The sequence below is a fragment of the Pholcus phalangioides genome, unplaced genomic scaffold, assembly GCF_987345545.1.
Source record: "Pholcus phalangioides strain wild (caught in Gottingen) unplaced genomic scaffold, Ppha-v1.0 ptg000022l_1, whole genome shotgun sequence".
NCBI classification, from domain to species: Eukaryota; Metazoa; Arthropoda; class Arachnida; order Araneae; family Pholcidae; genus Pholcus; species Pholcus phalangioides.
This window is the reverse complement of record NW_028301615.1, coordinates 15,752,243-15,771,841: the sequence shown is the minus strand read 5'-3', so window position 1 is coordinate 15,771,841 and position 19,599 is coordinate 15,752,243. Positions and strand designations below refer to the sequence as shown.

Here is a 19,599-nt window from a genome sequence, read left to right as displayed (position 1 = left end):
GGGTCAAAATTCCTAAGGTCTGGAAACTTATGCCAGATATCAAAGGTATCGTGTCCATTTGATCCATTTCGTCCATGTCAGGTTTTGTCAAGTCAGACATAAAATGCTTTAAAGTTTTTCAATTATCATATTCTGAACTTGCAAATAAAGAGTTATAAACACTTGGCAACTACAATGCAATCAAAGCAGTAATTGGCAATAACATGCACTTATTTTCCAAAACAAGTGTTCAACTAACAGCCAGCATGATTAGAATATTTGTGTTTTGTGGTATTTAGGTTTCCAGTTGTCATAATGGGGGGGGGGGGCAAGGATTGTCAATGATTGGTGCATATAAGTTATAAAAAGGAGCTGATGTTTATCTAAAAATGAATGAATAAGACCTTTATTTCAAAACTGCAGTGCCACAAATAGGTGTGAATAATATCTGAAATTTTTGAGGAAGATGTGGTTGAGTGAGTTAGATCAAAATTTTTGACTGAGAAATAGGAAAATTTTCCCAATTTTTGACAATTGCATTGCTTATTCCCAAATAACATAAAATATATATATATATTTGTGTATACATATATAAATGATATTAAAACATTGTGAGGGTCACATCAAATGAAGCCTCACTTACTTGACATCCTAAGTCTACATGTTTATTGATGTTCTTGGGTGTCAAGTTATTAAGGTTCTACTGTATATGTTATGGTAAATAGGATAAATATGGTTATTATGCATAATCAGCAGTAATTGCACAATTGCCAACCATTTCGGTAAGTTCAATAAATTTTGCAAATTTATCAGATTTCACCAGTTATTATGTACAATTCTCAGCTTATGTTGGTAAATGTCATAAATTGTTAATTAATTACTAAAATTTACCAGAAATTTTGCTTAAATATTCAGTCTAGGATGATGGATTCAATTGGTGATGTTGATTGTTTCAAAATATTTATAAATGTAAAGAAACAGCTAACACATTGCAATGCTGATACTAATTTATACATTTCTATTCTTATAAGACATATTTTCATTTAATTCAGTTTTTATGGTAAAATATTTGTGTACACACCCATCACGTACCGGAGAAACATGATTTCTTCCATATTTATCATATTTATTAACTTCAGTCAGGAATTATGCATAATCTATCTATAATATAATAACTATCTATAATAACACTATCTATCTGTAGAAGTGAGCTTTAGTGGCATGGTGGTAAGATGCTCTCTACCACTGTGAAGGTTTTTGTCACAGTCCCAGGTTCCAACTCAAGGGAGTTTGAACTAGTCTAAAGTTTGAACTAATCTAGATATAGATTAAGATATTTTCCCTAACAAACTTTAGGTGACCACCGATAGACAATGCCTTCATTTCCAATCCATCTCATTAATGGCAGTGAATTGCAATATAGCGATATGGCCAGTGTGTTTGGTGAAGTATCTGTAGAAGAAGAAGTGATAAATGTAGGGAAATTGATATATATATATATATATATACACACACACACTATCTACCAATAAGTATTTTGACACCTGTGATAGAAAAGAAAAACTAACTTTATTCAAAATCAATAGTTGGTAGAGCCTCCACGAGAGGCAATTACAGCGTGAACCCTCCGGGGCATACTTTCCACAAGTCCTTGTGTGACGGCTAGTGGTATTTTCTTCCACTCGGCTTGGAAAAGACATGTCAGTTCCTTCACCGATTTTGGACAGGTAGGGCACCCCTTAATTCGGTGATCCAACTCGTCCCAGAGGTTCTCGATAGGGTTCAGGTCTGGGCTCTGGGCAGGCCAGTCCATTCGATGAACCCCATTGGCACCATACCAAGCCTTGGTTAACCTCGCAGTATGACAGTTGGCATTGTCATCCTGGAAGTAACAGGGGTCCACCCCGTAAAACTGCCACAACGTAGGAAGCACATTGCCATCCAAAATAGTGCAGTAGGCATCAGCGTTGAGCTTACCATGAATGGGGACCAAGGGTCCCAGTCCATACCAGGAGAAACACCCCCAGACCATAATTCCACATCCGCCGAACTTGACTGTTGGCACAATGCATTCTGGCAGGAGACGTTCTCCAGGCAGACGCCAGACCCAGACCCTGCCATCTGAACGGTAGAGGGTGAACCTTGATTCGTCGCTCCAAAGAACCCGTTTCCACTGATCGACGGTCCAATTTCGATGTGCTTTGCACCACATTAACCGATCAACGCAGTTGGACTTTGTGATCAAAGGCTTATGGGCAGCAGCACGACCATGAAAACCAATCAGATGCGCTTCCTTACGGATGGTATTCATTGAAACAATACTCCCGGATGCCTGTTGAAACTCCTCGTGGATGAGGGCCATCGGTTGGGTGCGGTTCTTCCGAATTTCTCTGGACAGCACCCGTCGGTCTCTATCTCCCAGTTTCGTTGGTCTGCCGACTCGGGGCAAATTCCGACAATCACAGCTCACCTTCCACTTCTTAATCACATAGGCCACTGTCGATTTTGGGTACTTCAGCTCGCTAGATATGCCCCTTAAGGATCTGTCATTTTTGTGATACCCGCTAATTATACCTTTCTCGAAATCAGAGAGCTCCGAACTGCGCGACATCTTGCATTCGACTAATGCAGATGTTGTTTCCTACACGATATATACCGGCGGAGGGCGTGACGTATCTCAGGACCGCAGATATCGTCATTTTCATAGGTGTCCAAATACTTATTGGTAGATAGTGTATATATTATAGTTTTTGCAGTATTTGACATAAAAGTAATTATTTCGTTCCTTGTTGAATTTCTTCATAAATAAATGGTTTACAGGCTTTAACAATGAAATTGGAGTAGATTTAGAGACTGGCTTTGTGTTTGGAGGAAATGCAGACAACTGTGGGACATGGATGGACAAAATGGGAAGCTCAGAGAAAGCTATGAACAAGGGGCGCCCGGCTACACCCAGGTAATGCGATATATCATACAGCATTAATGATGAAAGAATTGATTTTCAGTACTATTGGTTTGATCAAATTTTAGTGAAATGTTTTGTTTGAATATTGACATACATAGTTAAATTATATTTAGTTTCATCAAACAGTCAAAAACCAACATGTTTTATATTTTCCTTAATCTGTGAAATTCCTATTCACATTTAATTACATATTTTAGTATAGCAGCTAATCTATTGTATTTTCATCCTCTTCAAAAGAAAGCTTTGTTCTGAAGTTGTGGATTAATGAGTTTTGTTTTTCTCTTTTTCATCTTAGGGATGGATCAGCAATAGAAATTGTTGGCTTGTGTATGTCTGCATTAGTGTGGCTAACGGAAATGTTCAATAAAGGTCAATACCCATATTATATGGTGGAACGGTTATTAACTGGTATGTTTTTCTCTTTGACCTTAAAAAATGTAACAATAATGACGCCTTGAGTTACAAGTGTCTCAACTTCAGTGCAATCCAAATTCAGAGCAAAAATATTTGTTAAAAGCACTAGTAAACCTTTTAGCATACATTAGACTTACTTGGAATATGAGATACGAGCTTACAAATTTGGCAAAAAACAGTTTTGATGCTTCGAATAAAAGTCGAAACCGAAGCTGATAACAATTTTTGGAATGCATTGTGATAGTTTTTCAAGCAAAGTTTTTGTTGTACATAGTACACACTATACTTTGCTGATCTAATAGATTTCCATTGCCTTCAATTGGAAAGTTCACTTCACTTCCATGATCCAAGTAACTTACAGGAATGAATTGAAGTAGTAATTTAAGTTACTACTGTATTTAATTTATACAATTCAGTGAGTGAATATGATGCTGAAAGAAATACATTTTCAGAATGTTGTGTTTCTGCTGACCGTGGTGAAACTGTTTTTCCATAGAGAAGATAACTTGCATTTATGCCTCCAAGTTGAGAACACAATAAACCAACTTTAGTCCACCAGCACTGTGCTATTTTTGGGAATTAATCCTGTCCATGGTTCCACGGTTCCAAACCACTCCAAATAGTTAATATCAACGAAGTACAGTGAAACCTGTCTAAGACAGATACTGTATGAAATGGTAACCTGTCTTAAACGAAATCAAAATATAGTCTGTTCACTGGTTAGTGCTCTTATTTGCACCTTTATAAAACAATATTATTTTAGTGTATTTATGTTCCGTTTTGTACAGGTTTTGAAAAGATTTGAAACTCATAAGTATTTTGGTATTTTTCATTAATAATTACTGATATTTATTTCAAAATTTTGATTCATTATCAATTGTTGCTCAATTGATAACTATTTTTTATATGAAATATCATTCAAGCTCATCAGTTCCACTATGTGCTTTCATGTTTTTGTGTCAGATGATTTAGGAAATAGAAAATCAGTTATCTGGACATTCCAAGACTGGGCTGCCCTCATTCAAGAGAATTTTGAAAGGAAATTTTGGGTCAGTCAGATGCCCAAAACTGATGACAGTCCGCTCATAAATAGGAGAGGGATTTATAAAGATACTTTCAGGGCATCAACTCCATGGGCGGATTTTCAGCTTCGTCCCAATTTCTGCATAACGATGGTGGTGGTGAGTTCTTGATTAAAGATTTTATTTCAAACATTGATTGATAGTTGTGTATATTATGCTATTCCCAGATAAATCGGTGAGATGCATTTAGTTATGATGAATGGCTGTTTTTGTTCATTTAAATAGCACAGATATAGATTTTTAGTACCAGTCATCCTCTTTCCCGAAGCAAAATGTAACAGGCCCTTAGCTGACTTGAAATGTTCTGCAATGAAACATTCTTCTCACATATTTAATTCATAGATATTTTCAGTATCATTTGTATATCTTTTCCAAGGTTTATACACTTTTTGTAACTATCGAGGAAACACAGTTCTTTTTTTAATAAAATTGTTCCTGTCACATCAAGAACAATTTGCAATGTTTTGCAATGTACATTGCACAATTTTTGATATTTTCTGCTTTTTGGATCTTCTCATAATTGTGTATAATAATCTAGTAATTGTGTATTTATAATTTGGGGAAGGGGCAGAAACCAAGAATCTTCTTTAAAATAATTAATAATTTTTATGTGTAATTACAGGCTGCACAACTATTCACTCCAGCACAAGCTTGGGAAGCTTTAACCATGGCCGAGAAACATCTTTTAGGTCCATTGGGAATGAAAACTCTAGATCCTAGGTACAAATTAATCTAATTTCCCTCTTGATAATTTTTTTCTCTGAAGTACTAAATGCTGTTATTTCTATAAAAGTTCTCTTATTCAAAGCCTCACGTTGCTTTTTTTACTCAATGCTAAAATTTGTGCATAGAGTAGTCTCGAAAAGCTAATTTCGAAAGTTTGAGTTTCCGGATAATCTGAAGGTGCTGAAAATTTTTGAATTTCCTTCTTCAGACCCTTTCTGTTTTTCTCTCCAAGAACCCAACTTTATTTTTTTTCCACAAATGCGACACATTATATACATATTGTACAGTAATTTCAGTTTGAAAGGGACTAGGCAGCCCCCAGCCCTATAATTGGTAACTGGTGTAATAAATTATCAGACTCCCTTGAATGGACATAGATCATTTTAATCTTCGGGAGGTCGCTGAGAAAGAGGAGCAAGAATTTGACTGTTTTCTTCCTAATGGTGAACAGTAACATTGTCCCCAAATTGCGTATGTAAAATCATTGGAAAGGCAATTAAAATCTATCTGTCTCAGCATCGTTTACCATCAATCCCATTTCTAACTCTTCTGAATCACTCTCTCATCTTCGCGCACTTTTTCACATTCTTCATTTTTTGAAACACATGATTGGCATCTGCATCTTATTCATGAATAAAAATATAGTAAGTATGATAGTACACACACACTGCATTTGCTTATCTTTTTTTAAAGTAAAACTAACATTTGAAGCATTTTTCATTAATTCTTGGATAATTCAAGTTTTTCGATAATTTGAGGTGGCCTCAGTCTTATCTTCCTTGGATTATCGAGCCTACTATATTCATTATATTATTTGTTGACCAAAGACTCATTAAAATCAAATCAGATTTGGCTTTGGCTTGTGAAATTACTCATGGATTCAATTAATTATAGAAATAAGGCTAATGTTGTAGTTTTTGTTGTAAAGTTTTAACTTTTTAAATTCAAATTTATTTTAATTCGCTGAATACTTTTATTGCCGGTATATTGATTTATTCTTTAACCATCTCATTTAAGTATTTTACTAAGAAATCTTTCAAAAAAAAGTCTCCCATTTTTATTAAAACTTTTTGAAAAAGGTTTGCCCAAGTGTTGATGTTATTTTGACCATGGCCAATCATCCACAGTGTTTTAGTGATTTGACATATAGGCTGAAATTGATGAAAGGAAAAACATGACTTTATGATTGAAATCTGTCAACACGACTTATCCAAGTTAGCCAATTTACTCATATATCAATTTTTCTCATTTTATTTATGGAGACATAAAATTATTTGGTAAATCTTTCGCCTTCTTCCCTTTTACCTTTACATTGATTGGATTCAAAATGATTAATTCTCCTTCCCCCACAAAACAAATTTATCTAATGTTAATATTTTTCACAGATTATTTTATGAAAAGTTTTATTTGTTTATCAATTATATGTTTTCAGGTTTTACGAATTGTAATTTTTTGCGATGTGCTATTATTTTCAGTTATACAGACTATAATGAAAACATATTTCAAATTGTTTGTATTTTTCTTTTCTAGTGATTGGGCCTACAATGGGGATTATAATAATGATGATGACTCTTGCAACTATAATACAGCTAGAGGGTTTAATTATCACCAAGGACCAGTAAGTTACTCTGGTTATTTCATGATATTTTTTGATATTTTTTTAAATGTTGTTTTGAACACATAGAAGGCTTTCAAATGCAAACTAATATGTTATATTATTTGTATTAAATGGAAAAAAAAAATCAAACTTATACAGTTCAACTTTTCCAAACAACCATTGATCAAAGGGGAAAGTTTTTATGAAATACAATACAGTAGATTTTTTAATAAGTTAAAGCATATACAAATACAACGCCACAACAGGCAAATTGCCCAACGAGGTGGCTGACTTAAGAACATCATGGATCCCCGAGCCATTTTTTGGAGGCCCTACCTACTACTACTACTACACCACACATGCACCCCCCCCCCCCCGCGGAACCCCCCAAAGAATCGGTACATGCGGGAATGTGCGTGTACGTGTAGTGAAACCTGACGTGAAATTTTTGTTGTTTCTCTGTAATGCTTGGTATGTGTAGTGCTGCCATCTGCCACTAGCTTTTCTAACTATGAGTGAAGTGTTATGATTGAATGATTTATCGTTGTAGGACTGTTGCTCTCTGTGGCGGGACTTTTTAACGGGGAGATCGGCTCGCATTTGCGCCTTGAAGTTGGGAACCACAGAAAACCAACTTCAGCCGACCACCACTGTGGGGTTCGAACCCGGATCCTCGCATCGCGAGTCCGTCACTATGACCACTCGACCACCACAGCGGCGCCATCATAGTCATGTATCTCACAGACCCTGATCCCCCCTCCCCCCCTCACTAGTGTTCTTTCCTTCAAGGTGTCAATTATAGCTTGGGAGCAAACGGGAGAATATGAGTTACTTCTAAAAAACTATACCTTTGGCCAGAAAACATCACTCTGGTTCAGAATTATTAGTTTTCTAAAGAACTGAAATACGCCCCCCCCCCCGCAATCCGATGTTTCGTCAGCCACAAAAACTATTGGCTTATTTTTCAGCTGTCGTTAATTGCCTGTCTTTCTGAAACTCCCCAAAGTGGTATATATAAATATGTCTAAGATTGTCTGCAGGAGGAAGATCGCCTGTTATTTTGTGAAATAATCTTGTACAACAGGATGGTTTAGCTTATGCAAGGGAATATTGGTTAGCACATAATAGTATGGTGCAAGTACTTAGAAAAATTAAGATCAGTTTTTATATTTAAATTATCAAGATTACATGTAAATGTAATAAAAATCAAATGTCACATTTATTAGTCAAAAACCACCTGACTGTTGCCTGGCAGTCGAGTAGACAGGGAGCCAACCTCTCACTGTGCAGGTCTGGGTTCGAATCGCAGTTTGGGCATGGATGTCTACTAACACTAACAGATTCCCTGGACAGATCATACTGATTCTCTGGGAATGCGTGAGGGTGATGTTATTTAAATTTTTTTTAAAACTGTCTGATTTCACATTTATCACATCTATTTCGATAATCTGAAAATTATGTATCTAATGATGACCCTTTAGCCTGAGAAATTCATTTTTAGTGTATTTTATCTGAATTTTCAATTCTTTTTTCATGTGACTAAATCATAATCATCTGACGATGTAAAGTACATTTGTAAAAAGTTGCATAATGAAATAAAAATGGGATGGATAACACTAATTTAAACCCTCGTATCTTAGGAAGTATTCAGAATATACCAGCGTTTTGATGTCTGTGAATGAATCCCGTTAACACAAATCCAATGATGCCACTCTGGTTTTAATGCCTCTTTTGCTCTGGGCACCACACCCATGGCCTACTTTCCTAACAAAATTTTTTTATGCTATATGTTGGAAGATTCGCAATTCAAATAAAAGAGAATGGTGGTGTATGATGGATATTCTTGAGGCCAATCCAATGATACCAATTTAATTATGTCAGTACCTGTCATGTAATTCAAGGTACAAAGAAGGTATTCATGTCAAAAGTTGTGGCCGTGTCTATTACACGGCGTACCCTATTTTTTTTCTTCAAAATTTTACACTTTTTAAGACTTTAATTCATTAATTTTGATTGAAGTCAAATAATAAATTCTGTTCTGTCTGTCATCTGGTGTTTTTTTTACTTTTGCATATTCACTCTTATTTGTAGTCATTGGTTTTGACCCGATTTTATATCTTTTTCTAAAGGAATGGTTGTGGCCAGTGGGATACTTTTTGAGAGCCAAGCTGCATTTTGCTCGGGTTATTGGAGGTTTAGAAGAGCTACAAACAGTAGTACAATATGCAAAATATATCATGTCCAATCATTTCCAGGTAATTCAGTCTTCAAAATGGAAAGGATTGCCTGAACTGACAAACAAAGATGGTGCGTATTGTTCACACAGCTGTGCGATCCAAGCTTGGAGTCATGCAACTCTGTTGGAGGTTTTATGGGACATTGAACAACTGTCTATGTCATGAAGCCTAATTTTTGTGTTATTAACAAGATGACTTGTTGCTTTTAATTTCTTGTTATCCTGGAGCTTGCTTATATATATGGTATGTTGTTATGGTTGTGCACATTCGTATGATACAACTATTGATATTTTTATTATGAACATGATATTGTATTGCCGGGGTGCCCAACCTTCAGCCTAACCAATCCAGAGAAGTATCAAGTCACATGACAACAAAATTATCCCCTAAGATGACCATAAAAATACAAAAAATCGGGATCCATAATCGATATTGCCAAAAAATTCTCAAGTGGTGCCATTTATAGAGAAAAATTGTCAAAAAGTGTCATTTACATCCAAAAAATTGTCTAAATTAAGTTGCCAATTACAGAAAAAAAATTGTCAAAAGTTAATAAAATTGCCTATTAGAGCCAAAAATTTTCTAAAAATGCTGAAAAAAACACAACAAATGTTTGGAAATAAAGAGCTGCTGCGAGAAAGTTGCAATATAAAATATAATCCTCAATTTTGCTAAAAAATAAAAATTCAAGTTTAGTTTCTTCAAAAATTTGGAATTAAACTTGACACATTACTGAAAAGTCAGGCTGCCAAAAATAACAGAAATGTCCTCTCAAATATGGTTCATATGGTCACTGTGTATATACACCAGTTTCTGGCTCATAAAAGATAGTAATACTCATATTAGGTTTACAGACTGAAAAAGTTGTGCACCCATGTTGTACCATGTATGAGTGATCATTGTTTTAATAAAAATTTTATGGAATTGTTCATATTTTTTTTATTGATGTGCAGTAGTCTTTTACTTTAGACTGATTTTAATGGGTCACGGCTTTGTTTAGATGTTTACAAAACATCCATAATTTTAATCATGGTGTCCCAGACATTTATTGTCTCTAAAGTAAAATGGTGATAGCACAAGATGAACAATTTTTGTAATAGAACCCAGAATTATACAAATGACTTATGTTTAGAACATGAAATATTTAAACTTCTGGATGCCAACAAATATTCCCCTCTCATACACTATTACTATTTCAAAAAATAAAATATTTTTTCCCTTTGTAACAGCCTGTGACTAGGAAGCAGAAAAAATTCTTGTCGCTCCTCAAGATGTGAGCAAAATTGTCATATATTTTCCAACTTCTGAAATGGGGGTAATGCATGTGCTTTCCAAAATACATAAATACTTGAATTGTTGTGATCACTGCAAGAATTATGTCCTATTTGCCTTGATCTGTACTGTCACCCCCCCCCCCCGTTTTTGGCAGTAGGATTTCTTGGACAAGCTGTTTATCTCAGATGTATGAACACATTTAAATTTCTGAAATGGTCAAACTTTGGTGTCCTGAAATGTGCAGTCAGAAATTTATATTAGCCAAACTCCTATTGAGACAAAGGACAAAAACACTGAATATTTCGTACCAACTAACAAAATAGCAATTAGGTTATGTCCAACATGAAAAATATTAAATTAGTATTGAGAGAGTTTGTGATAACAGGTCTGACTGTATTCAGAATAACAAAAAAAAGTTATGGAAGCTCTACTGCATGCATCAAGGTGGGGGGGGGGGGGTGACACAATGATGTCAATGCATATATATATGATCACCTGCACACATATTTTATGTTGGGGGCACCCCTTCTCATGCAAAAAGGCATAAGAATTTATTGCAAAATTGAAAATCTTTTATCTTGAGGTTAAGAAAGATTCTAATAACTTATAGCCTTGGTTTTACAAGTATGTAGGATAGGGTTATGAGACACCCTCTCTTAGAAGGATGCTAAGCATTTTACGTTTTAGAAAATTTGTCGTGTTTTCTTTCTATCTGGGGGGAAAAATTTGCATTCTGAATCATATCTCTTCATTGAAATGAGTGCGGTTTCCCCCCATATGTTTAAACGCTATGACCAACTGCCATCTAAATTCCCCTGAATACAATAACCCAAGTTGCCTTCGAGCAGGGATATGCTATTCTAACCAAGCCTGCTTGCTCCAGTATAATACTCTTTTGCAAAAAAGAAAAACGAAGCACCCCTAAAAAATCACCCAATCATCTCGAAATTTCGCATGCAAATTTCTTTATGCCAAGTATGCAAGTGATTAAAATTTCAAGGCCAATGAATGTTAACTTCGGTCATAACGAGCGTTTCTACTGCGCAACTAGCATTGTATAAAACAGGTAATCGCAGACTGTTCATGCTTTCTCGTTGTCGGCGTTGCAGTTCCCTGAAGACACAACCAAATGATGCCATTACGACGTTGTCGAAGACCTTATAACCAAATGGGCGACTTCGAACGTGGTCGCATAGTCGGGATGCATGAAGCTTGCTGGTCATACCGAGTAATAGGCCGCCACCTGCACCGTACGGACACGGTTGTGCGTAGGTGCTGGCAGCAATGGTTGCTGCGAGGAACTCGTCAGCAAAATGAGGGCTCTGGAAGGCCAAGGTGCACGAATGCGAGGCAAGACCGGATGATTGTGCGACAGGCCTGAACTGCCCCAATAGCATCATTTTCCGCTATCCAACGTGCTACAGACTTCTATACCACCCGTGGTACCTTCCACCATCTCACGGCGTTTGGCTGAGGCGGGGGTTACGCTCACAACGGCCTTTAAGATGTCTGCCTTTAACTCCACAACATTGACACAGTCGTCTAGAATGGTGTCGCAGCCGATCATCATGGCTGCCAGCAGACTGGCATCGCATAGTGTTCAGCAATGAATCCCGCTTCAGTCTTGGAAACCGTGGACCACACAGGACCATCGGACCCGTGTGTGGAGGGGCCGTTGCCAGCGGTCTCAATCAGCCTTTGTTTTTGAGAGGCATACAGCCATTACCCCTGGTGTGGGTTGCTATCTCTTACTATAGCAGGTCATCCTGCATACAGCTTTAACAGCTCAACGATATGTTGATGACATTCTGCGGTCAGCTGCATTATCCTTCATGGCACGTCATCCTGGGGCCCATACGCATATCTCTGGACTACCTCCTTGCTGTTGACAGGGCCACAACTTGATGCTTGGTCACCCGGGGCAAGCGCGCATTTTGACGTCCCCTTGTAATGTTGGTGAGGTTTCAGAATGAAATTGGCGCCCCCTTGGGTCTTGCGCCCGAGGCCCGCCTGCTTCCCCCCTAGTTGCGGCCCTGGCTGTTGATACTCTTCCTTGGCGATCAAGGTCATCGGACCTTTCGCCAATCGAACATGTATGCGACATGGTAGGCCGCCAGATTCGGGGCACCCCAAAATGTCGCAGATCTGGAGCAACAATTGATGGTAGAAAATCTCTACCAGCCGCAGGGAGAGGGCCTTGCTGTAGCCAAAAACCCTGCTAAAACTAAACCATTGATTGATTGATTGATTGAACAATTGAATGCCTGGCAGAATGTACCGCAAGATGAAATTGGGAATCTATCACTCCTTACATTGACGTATTTAAGCATGCATCACCGCCAGGATGGGGGTTCACCAATTACTGATTTGAACATTCAATGCGAAATTGGTAGCAATTGATGGGTCCTACGTCTTTGAATTTTTAATCATTTCCTTATCTGCGTATCATTTCATTATCTTTACACATGTTTAATTTCAATAAAAACAGTCAATTTCTCTACGGTGCTTGGTAATTTTAAAATGAATGTCGAGGTTTTCTTCCACAGCTGTGTTTTTAGACTATTTTTTATGCACTCTTTTGCAAAAAAATAAAACGTAGTCTAAAAAAAACAGCTCTGGAAGAAAACCTCGACATTCATTTTAAAATTACCATTGTTTGATCACCAATAACCGATACCACTTACTGAAGGGATGGGGTGTTACCGCCTTCCATTCAGAAATAAAGAAAATAGGATGCAAACTACACACAATGCTGATTCCTGTGGTGAATTATAAATTTCCTCTGGCAAAAAAGGGGGGGGGGGAAAGTAATTCTCCTGGAATGAAAAAAACCTGAGGGTAAAGAAAGAGAGAAAACTTCATAGTTTTTCAGGCAAAATAATAAAACAGACAAGACGGTGGGAACCATAGGCGGAGATTGACTTGGAAGTCTGGGGGGGGGGGGGCCCGCGCATGATGATGATGTCAGCTCATATATACATTAGATCAGTCGACTCCACCTTCGACGCTGGGCCCCCCACGCATCTCCGCCAATGGTAGGAACAGTTTGTTATAAGCGAAGATGGGTCATTGTTTTTTACTTCCTCTCCAACTTACGTCTAGCACTGTCAAAGGCGTCGAGATATGTTTTAATTCCATTGTATATAGCTACTATTTGACTGTCATCATCTTACTCCCCGTCCACTTAAGTCAAAAATTCTTTTTCGATTTTTTCCGGTCAGTTTTGTGGCACCATCTAATGTAGAAATCGGGAAGTGACGTTATCACACACTAAGTTGCGTCCTCCTTTCTCGGTTTTCGTGGCTGGTAATTCTCTTGTGGGCCTTCAAGTCTTCTGGAAATCTTTCTCGTGAAAAGAAAGCGCGCATTTTTGAGGTTCCCCACCCCCTTCACACTTTAGGGTTTAAGATGTTTCGTTAGTCACTATTGAATATGTACGGTTTCAATTTGAGTTAACTAAATTATGGAGTGGGGGGGGGGGAATGGCCTTCCGTCGTTTAATTTTGATGAGTTCCCGATTATTAATTTAACGTTCAAACATTGGAACCTTATCTGCGTAATGCGAGGATTTTATGGCAAGTCCTTGCCACGACCTCCTATATGTTATATAGGAGGTCGTGGTCCTGCCCTCAAGGAGATAACAGAGGCTTACAAAGGGTGAAAAAAAGGCAGCCTGGAAAATTTTCTTCCATCTATTCACAGATTGGAAAATATTACTGTAAAAAAGTGAGATTGATGATGAAAATTGTCCTTAAAATCTTTTTCATTTTTGGTAAAAAACATGCCAATGTTTGACCGGTACAAAATGGTCCATAAACATCCGATGTATAAGTGTTACTAACATCGAGCTTAAACATTGGCACGTCTTTACCAAAAATGAAGATTTTAAGGTAATTTCTTTTCATGGATGGTAGCTTGTATCAGCAATGTTATATTGAACCTTCCATCAGACCTGTGGCTGCAAATTCAACAAGTGATTCGATAGTTTTTGTAGACATTCAATTTCGAACGGCTAACACAAATGGTAAAAAAATATCCTGAATCATCAATTCGCTGCCATCTGTGGCTTAGAAAGGGCTCTAGTTTATACTTTTTCGTTTGTTTTCTAAATAATACATAGTAGCATGGGTTCCATTTTCGGTTTTGTGATTTATTAATGAAGTTTTCAAATTTTTAGATAGCAAAGGATTTTCAACTACTGCTCTCGCGGACCACTACAATTTTTTTTCTCGGTGGTCCGATCATTTATTCCTTGGTCTCGGATCAGCGGACCACCAATCACTATGTATCACTATCACCAATGATTTCGAATGTTGCGTACATTAAATTTTAATGAGTTTTGAAAATAATTTTAATGTTTGTTTGTTTCATGGAAAAAGTTTATCGGGACACTGACATTTATTTGAAATGCGGGACGTCTGGCAACCCTTTTTTCGTGTCTGTGATAAAGTGATTTAAAATTTAATTCCACACAAAATTTAAGCTCTTGCACAAATCAATGCATTTTGCTCATGGTAATCTATGATTCTTTATGGTTGTGCCATCGATCGGGAACCTTTTTTCTTCTACATGAGATTATTTTATGAGCACACTTGCTGCTGCCATCTATCTATGAAAAAGAAAACACGTAAAAAAGATGAATGTTCAAATGATCTTGTGATGGGGAGACCAATGAAATCTAATGAATGCTATTATTTCTTGGTAGTTCATACAAATTCAGTCAAATGAATTCACCGCTTTGTGGTTATGTGGATTTCGCGCTGGACTCTCATTGTGAGGATTCGGGTTCAGATCCAGTTAGAGCACCTTTGGTGGTCGGCTGAAGTTAGTTTTCTGCGGTTTTCCAATTTTGAGTTGAGAATGCGCGAGCTGGTCTGCCATTTGAAAAAAATCTCTCCTGAGAGAACAGGTAGACCTCCTTCAAAACACGCTGGTATCTGCTCTATTTCACTACAAAATATGTAAGCCAGATGACAGCACTAGTGCAGCACGACAAGTGATCGAGTGGCGCAGGGGTAAAATGATTGTACACTACCATGAAGGTTGCCGTCAGGTCAGCAGGTTCGATCCTAGGGGAGATTACAAACAACAAATTCTTTTCCCTTACGAGCCTGAGGCGACCGCCAATAGTTGGCGCCTTCATTTCCAGTTCAACTCGTTCGATAGCAAAATTGCTATATGAAGATACGACCGGAGTTGGTAAGTAGTAATAGTAGTGTAACGCGACACAAGAATAAGTATGACAACATAAATACGTTAAGGCCATACATACAATAAAAACCACACATTCCACATGTACCAATTCGTTAGAAATTCATCAGGGAAATGTGTACGACTTACATGTACAATTTAAGTAGTGGTAGTTAAACAAAATCTATAAAAATTATTGGAGATTTACAAGAATCATGAAGATCCAGAATCAAATGGAAATAGTTGCTGTGTTCAAGTGTAACATACAGTGTGCCTAAGTAACAATACATACGGCATTTCACTGGCGAACCGTTGATCCTAGAGGCATATTTCCAATTAGAAAAAGTATCAAATTACGTCTAGACCTCAGATAAGTTATTCACATTGCGAGAGGCATAATAGTTATTGAAATATACAAATACAACGTCACAACAGACAAAATGCCCAACGAGGCGGTTGACAAAAAGATGCCCATAAAAACATGGCTGTCACATATTTCAAAAATACAGCAACCCAATTAAAAATGCAATTAACACAAATTACAAACAATATATACACATGATAAAATATTATACAACGCCCATAAAGAATACTTATGGTTGTCTTATTCTAAGAATGGATAGCTTCTCGATTTACCCCAACATGTTTATCGTATTTCTTTTTAAACGTGTCAATTGTGTTACAATTTACTACCTCCGGGGGTAAGCTATTCCATTTATTAACAACCCTATTAGAGAAAAATTCCCTGCGACACCAGAGGGAAATATAAAGGAAATAACTTTTTATACGGGCACCCTGTGCTCAAAAACACAATTAGGAAGTTTTTGCCCTATCTCCCCTTGTGTGTGAGACCAACAAAAAAAGAAAAAAAAAAAACAAATTCCTCGTTTCTAAGCTCAATATTCGTAGAGATATTTGAATTAAAAAATGAGGGGTAAGTTGGTAAAAAAACAGCATTTAAAATACGGGTAAACCATTTCAGCTTAAAAACGAAGAATTTCTTTTGTTGGCATCAGAAGAGACGGAGCATCAACTTTCTAATTGGGTTTTTGAGCATAGGGTGTCCGTATATAAAAAGTTAATTTATTTTGTATTTCGATAACTATATACAAAACAAACCCCTCGCAATGTGAATGTCTTATCTGAGGTCAACACGTTATTTGGATATTTTTTGTAATTGGAAATAGTTTTCGCCAGTAAAATACCGTACGAGCTGTTACCTATGCACTCTGCATACAGTAGTCATTTTAATATGGCAAGCTTATATCGGGGAAAAACGGTTTTGTGCAGTCCGGGCCATAGCCGTCAGCATTCCTTGGTCAGTATCCGTATAGATGTACACGTACCAACACTTTACCGACATCACCTATAGCAGTAGGGCCCCTGCGTGAAGCTCGTGACATCACTGAAGGTTATCTCACCTATAGCTATTTTACATATTACAAAAAAGGGTAAAGATAGCGCATGTGTCGGCTTGCTGTATCCAATGGCTATAGGTGAGATGACATTCTTCAGTGACGTCACGAGCTTCTCGTGGAGGTCTTCTGCTATAGATGGTGTTGCTGGTACAATATACAACATCGTATCATCATATATTAACGGGAGCACAAGTCTTTTAACCCACAATTCACTCCAAATACTTTGCTCGTATTTACCGAACATTTTATTCGAGCGCTCGTGGAAATGTTTGCAACTTTCGCTGCATCTGAATAACAAACCAAAGACTTTTTGTAGATGAGGTATGAGCTTAAAATAAACGAGTTCTCTCTCTCTCTCGAGGTATTAGCACATCAGTATCTGTATTAGCACTTTTTGGCACCATGTTAAAAAAATTATAATTTGATCACGCTTGTAAAACCTTTTTCACTTCAATAACGTTCATTACGCAAAGAAGCCAACTTCAAAGTATCGATCTTCCGTAACATTGAAAATTATTATTTAAAAAAAAAGAAAAAAGAGTGTCACACTCATACGGACACTCGCTCAATAGCTCACTCTCTCGGCTACTCACCAATTCACTCCTACGTTTGCTTAATCGCTGACTCACTCATTCACTTGACCTTTCTTTCTTTGAAACCGAGCACAATTCCGGTCTATCGACATGGGTAATTTATTACCGATTGAGTTGTGCCGGAAGTTTATGTGTGTGAGTACCTAACAGTCTGAGTGCGTATCTAGTGTCGTGTTTGAAATTTCACTGCTGCCACCTATGAGTGAGCGTAATGACTCAGTATTTTTTACCGTTTTAGGTCTGTTTCTGTCTGTGGCGTGATATTTTGATGGGGAGATCGGCTCGCATTCGCAACTGAAAGTTGGGAAGCGCAGAAAACCAACTCCAGCTGACCGGTGTTTGCCATTCACTTGATCACTCATACGGTCGCTTACTTGGTAGATCACTCATATCGTTACTCATCCTCTCACTCGGGTATTCATGAGGTTATCCACTTGTTCATCCATGTGGCTACTCATTCACCCAGTCACTCATAAAGTTACTCACTCATTAGCTTGTTCGCTAGCTCATTCACCAATTCATTTGGTCACTCACACGCTTAGGTATTTACCCACATGCTCATTTACTCGGTCCCTTACTCACTGGTGACGAACAGTTGTCGGTGAATTTTTCCAGTGAAAACTTTTCCTAGTGGTGAATTTTACTATCAGTGAATTGCTTGGCGGTGAATTTTCCTATCAGCAAATTGCGTGGCGATTAATTGTGTGTGTTGGCGGTGAATTTCCCGTACATCCCAACAAGCACATACAAGGCACAAATCCCGTCCAGTAAATTATCTGAAGAAACATACTTGTACACACACAGGCAACCACAAAATCGAAATATTATGAGAAACATGAAATATATTTAAGGAGTATGGCATGTTCTTCTAACAGAACTAATACAAAAATTACAGAAAAACATTTTCGCAGATATCGGAGTGACATTAAATGCAATGTGCAAATGCACTCGCATTTTTTTTTCTTACGATTATTACCCTCCAAGGACGAGCAGAGTAACTTACTCTATCAGGCATTCGGAATGGAGATGAAAGGAACGCTCGCGTCCCGGTAATAGGTCTAATAGAAGATGTGTCTGGATTGGAAACGAGTAAACAAAAAGAGAAGCAATATCAAGCCATAGAATATTTAACTATTTATATTATATTAAATATTTGTTGTTGTTGAAGGAATTAGATGTTTACCAAGAACTGAAATGCAGGGTCACCTCGAGGGATTCTTGAACAGAGATTCGATTCGAATGAATCACGATGGATTTTTGATGTTTACGTATCGCCCATCAAATCAAAATCGACTGAAAGACGCGAGTTGTATAGATGTTACGTGCCGATAAATGTAATAAGTACGGTTACTAGGGGCCATTTAATTATTACGTCAGTTCGGATTTACTGACTTTTGATGACAAGGGAGGTTTGAATGATGTTTACGTCATCAACCATCCTTTATAAAAATATGAAGTATTCTTAATGGCATCTTTATTGAGAATGCCGAAAACGAGAAAACATTTCCATACTTTGTGGGAAACTTGAACTAACATCCCCCTTCCAAATATTGATAAGTTGTCCTACACCTCTACAGACCCCCAACCTGTCTCATTAATGGGGAGGGGTTTCGTCAGCTAAACTATTTTGTGTCCCCTCAGCTTGCGTTGTTCTCGAGTGATTTGCTGATCTCTCGTACATAAGCGGATACATGCTCTTCGAACGAGGAGGTATGGGGCTCACAGAGGATGTGCATAGTAATCGAGAGGGATTTTGTCAACTTTTGCCTTGCCTCCTATGCTAATAATACAATTTTTCGTGAATTCGGATCGCCATCCCGTCTTTCACCTCTGTATCGTTTATGCTCGTGTATGATGTGGACGAGAAAACAAGCTGCGACGATTTACGGGACAAGCAAAGAAATTAATACTCATGGAAAGTTGTGACCGAAACTACACTGCTCAAAACAATTAGGGGAGCACATGGTTTTAACAAAATTACGCAAAGATGTATACCGATAAGTAACATAAAACGAATCATCCATAATTTAAAGCCTAGCAGGAAACGGAAGAAGAAAACTTCATATGCAAATCAAAGTTCATGACGTCAAAAACCAGAAAAAGGAGATAAGGGCAGAAATCGG

The 19,599-nt window shown here is 37.5% G+C and overlaps 1 protein-coding gene across 1 annotated transcript in view; it reads left to right on the top strand.

The window, feature by feature from the left end:
* Positions 1-9,929, top strand: part of LOC149069524 (glycogen debranching enzyme-like) — a 43,032-nt gene extending 33,103 nt beyond the window's left edge. The window contains exons 23-28 of the mRNA XM_089249254.1: positions 2,800-2,935; positions 3,240-3,352; positions 4,322-4,539; positions 5,063-5,160; positions 6,697-6,784; positions 8,893-9,929. Of these exons, the coding sequence (XP_089105380.1) occupies positions 2,800-2,935; positions 3,240-3,352; positions 4,322-4,539; positions 5,063-5,160; positions 6,697-6,784; positions 8,893-9,165 (926 nt within the window). The 3' untranslated portion in view covers positions 9,166-9,929. The remainder of the gene's footprint in view (positions 1-2,799; positions 2,936-3,239; positions 3,353-4,321; positions 4,540-5,062; positions 5,161-6,696; positions 6,785-8,892) is intronic.
* The last annotated feature ends 9,670 nt before the right edge of the window (positions 9,930-19,599 follow it).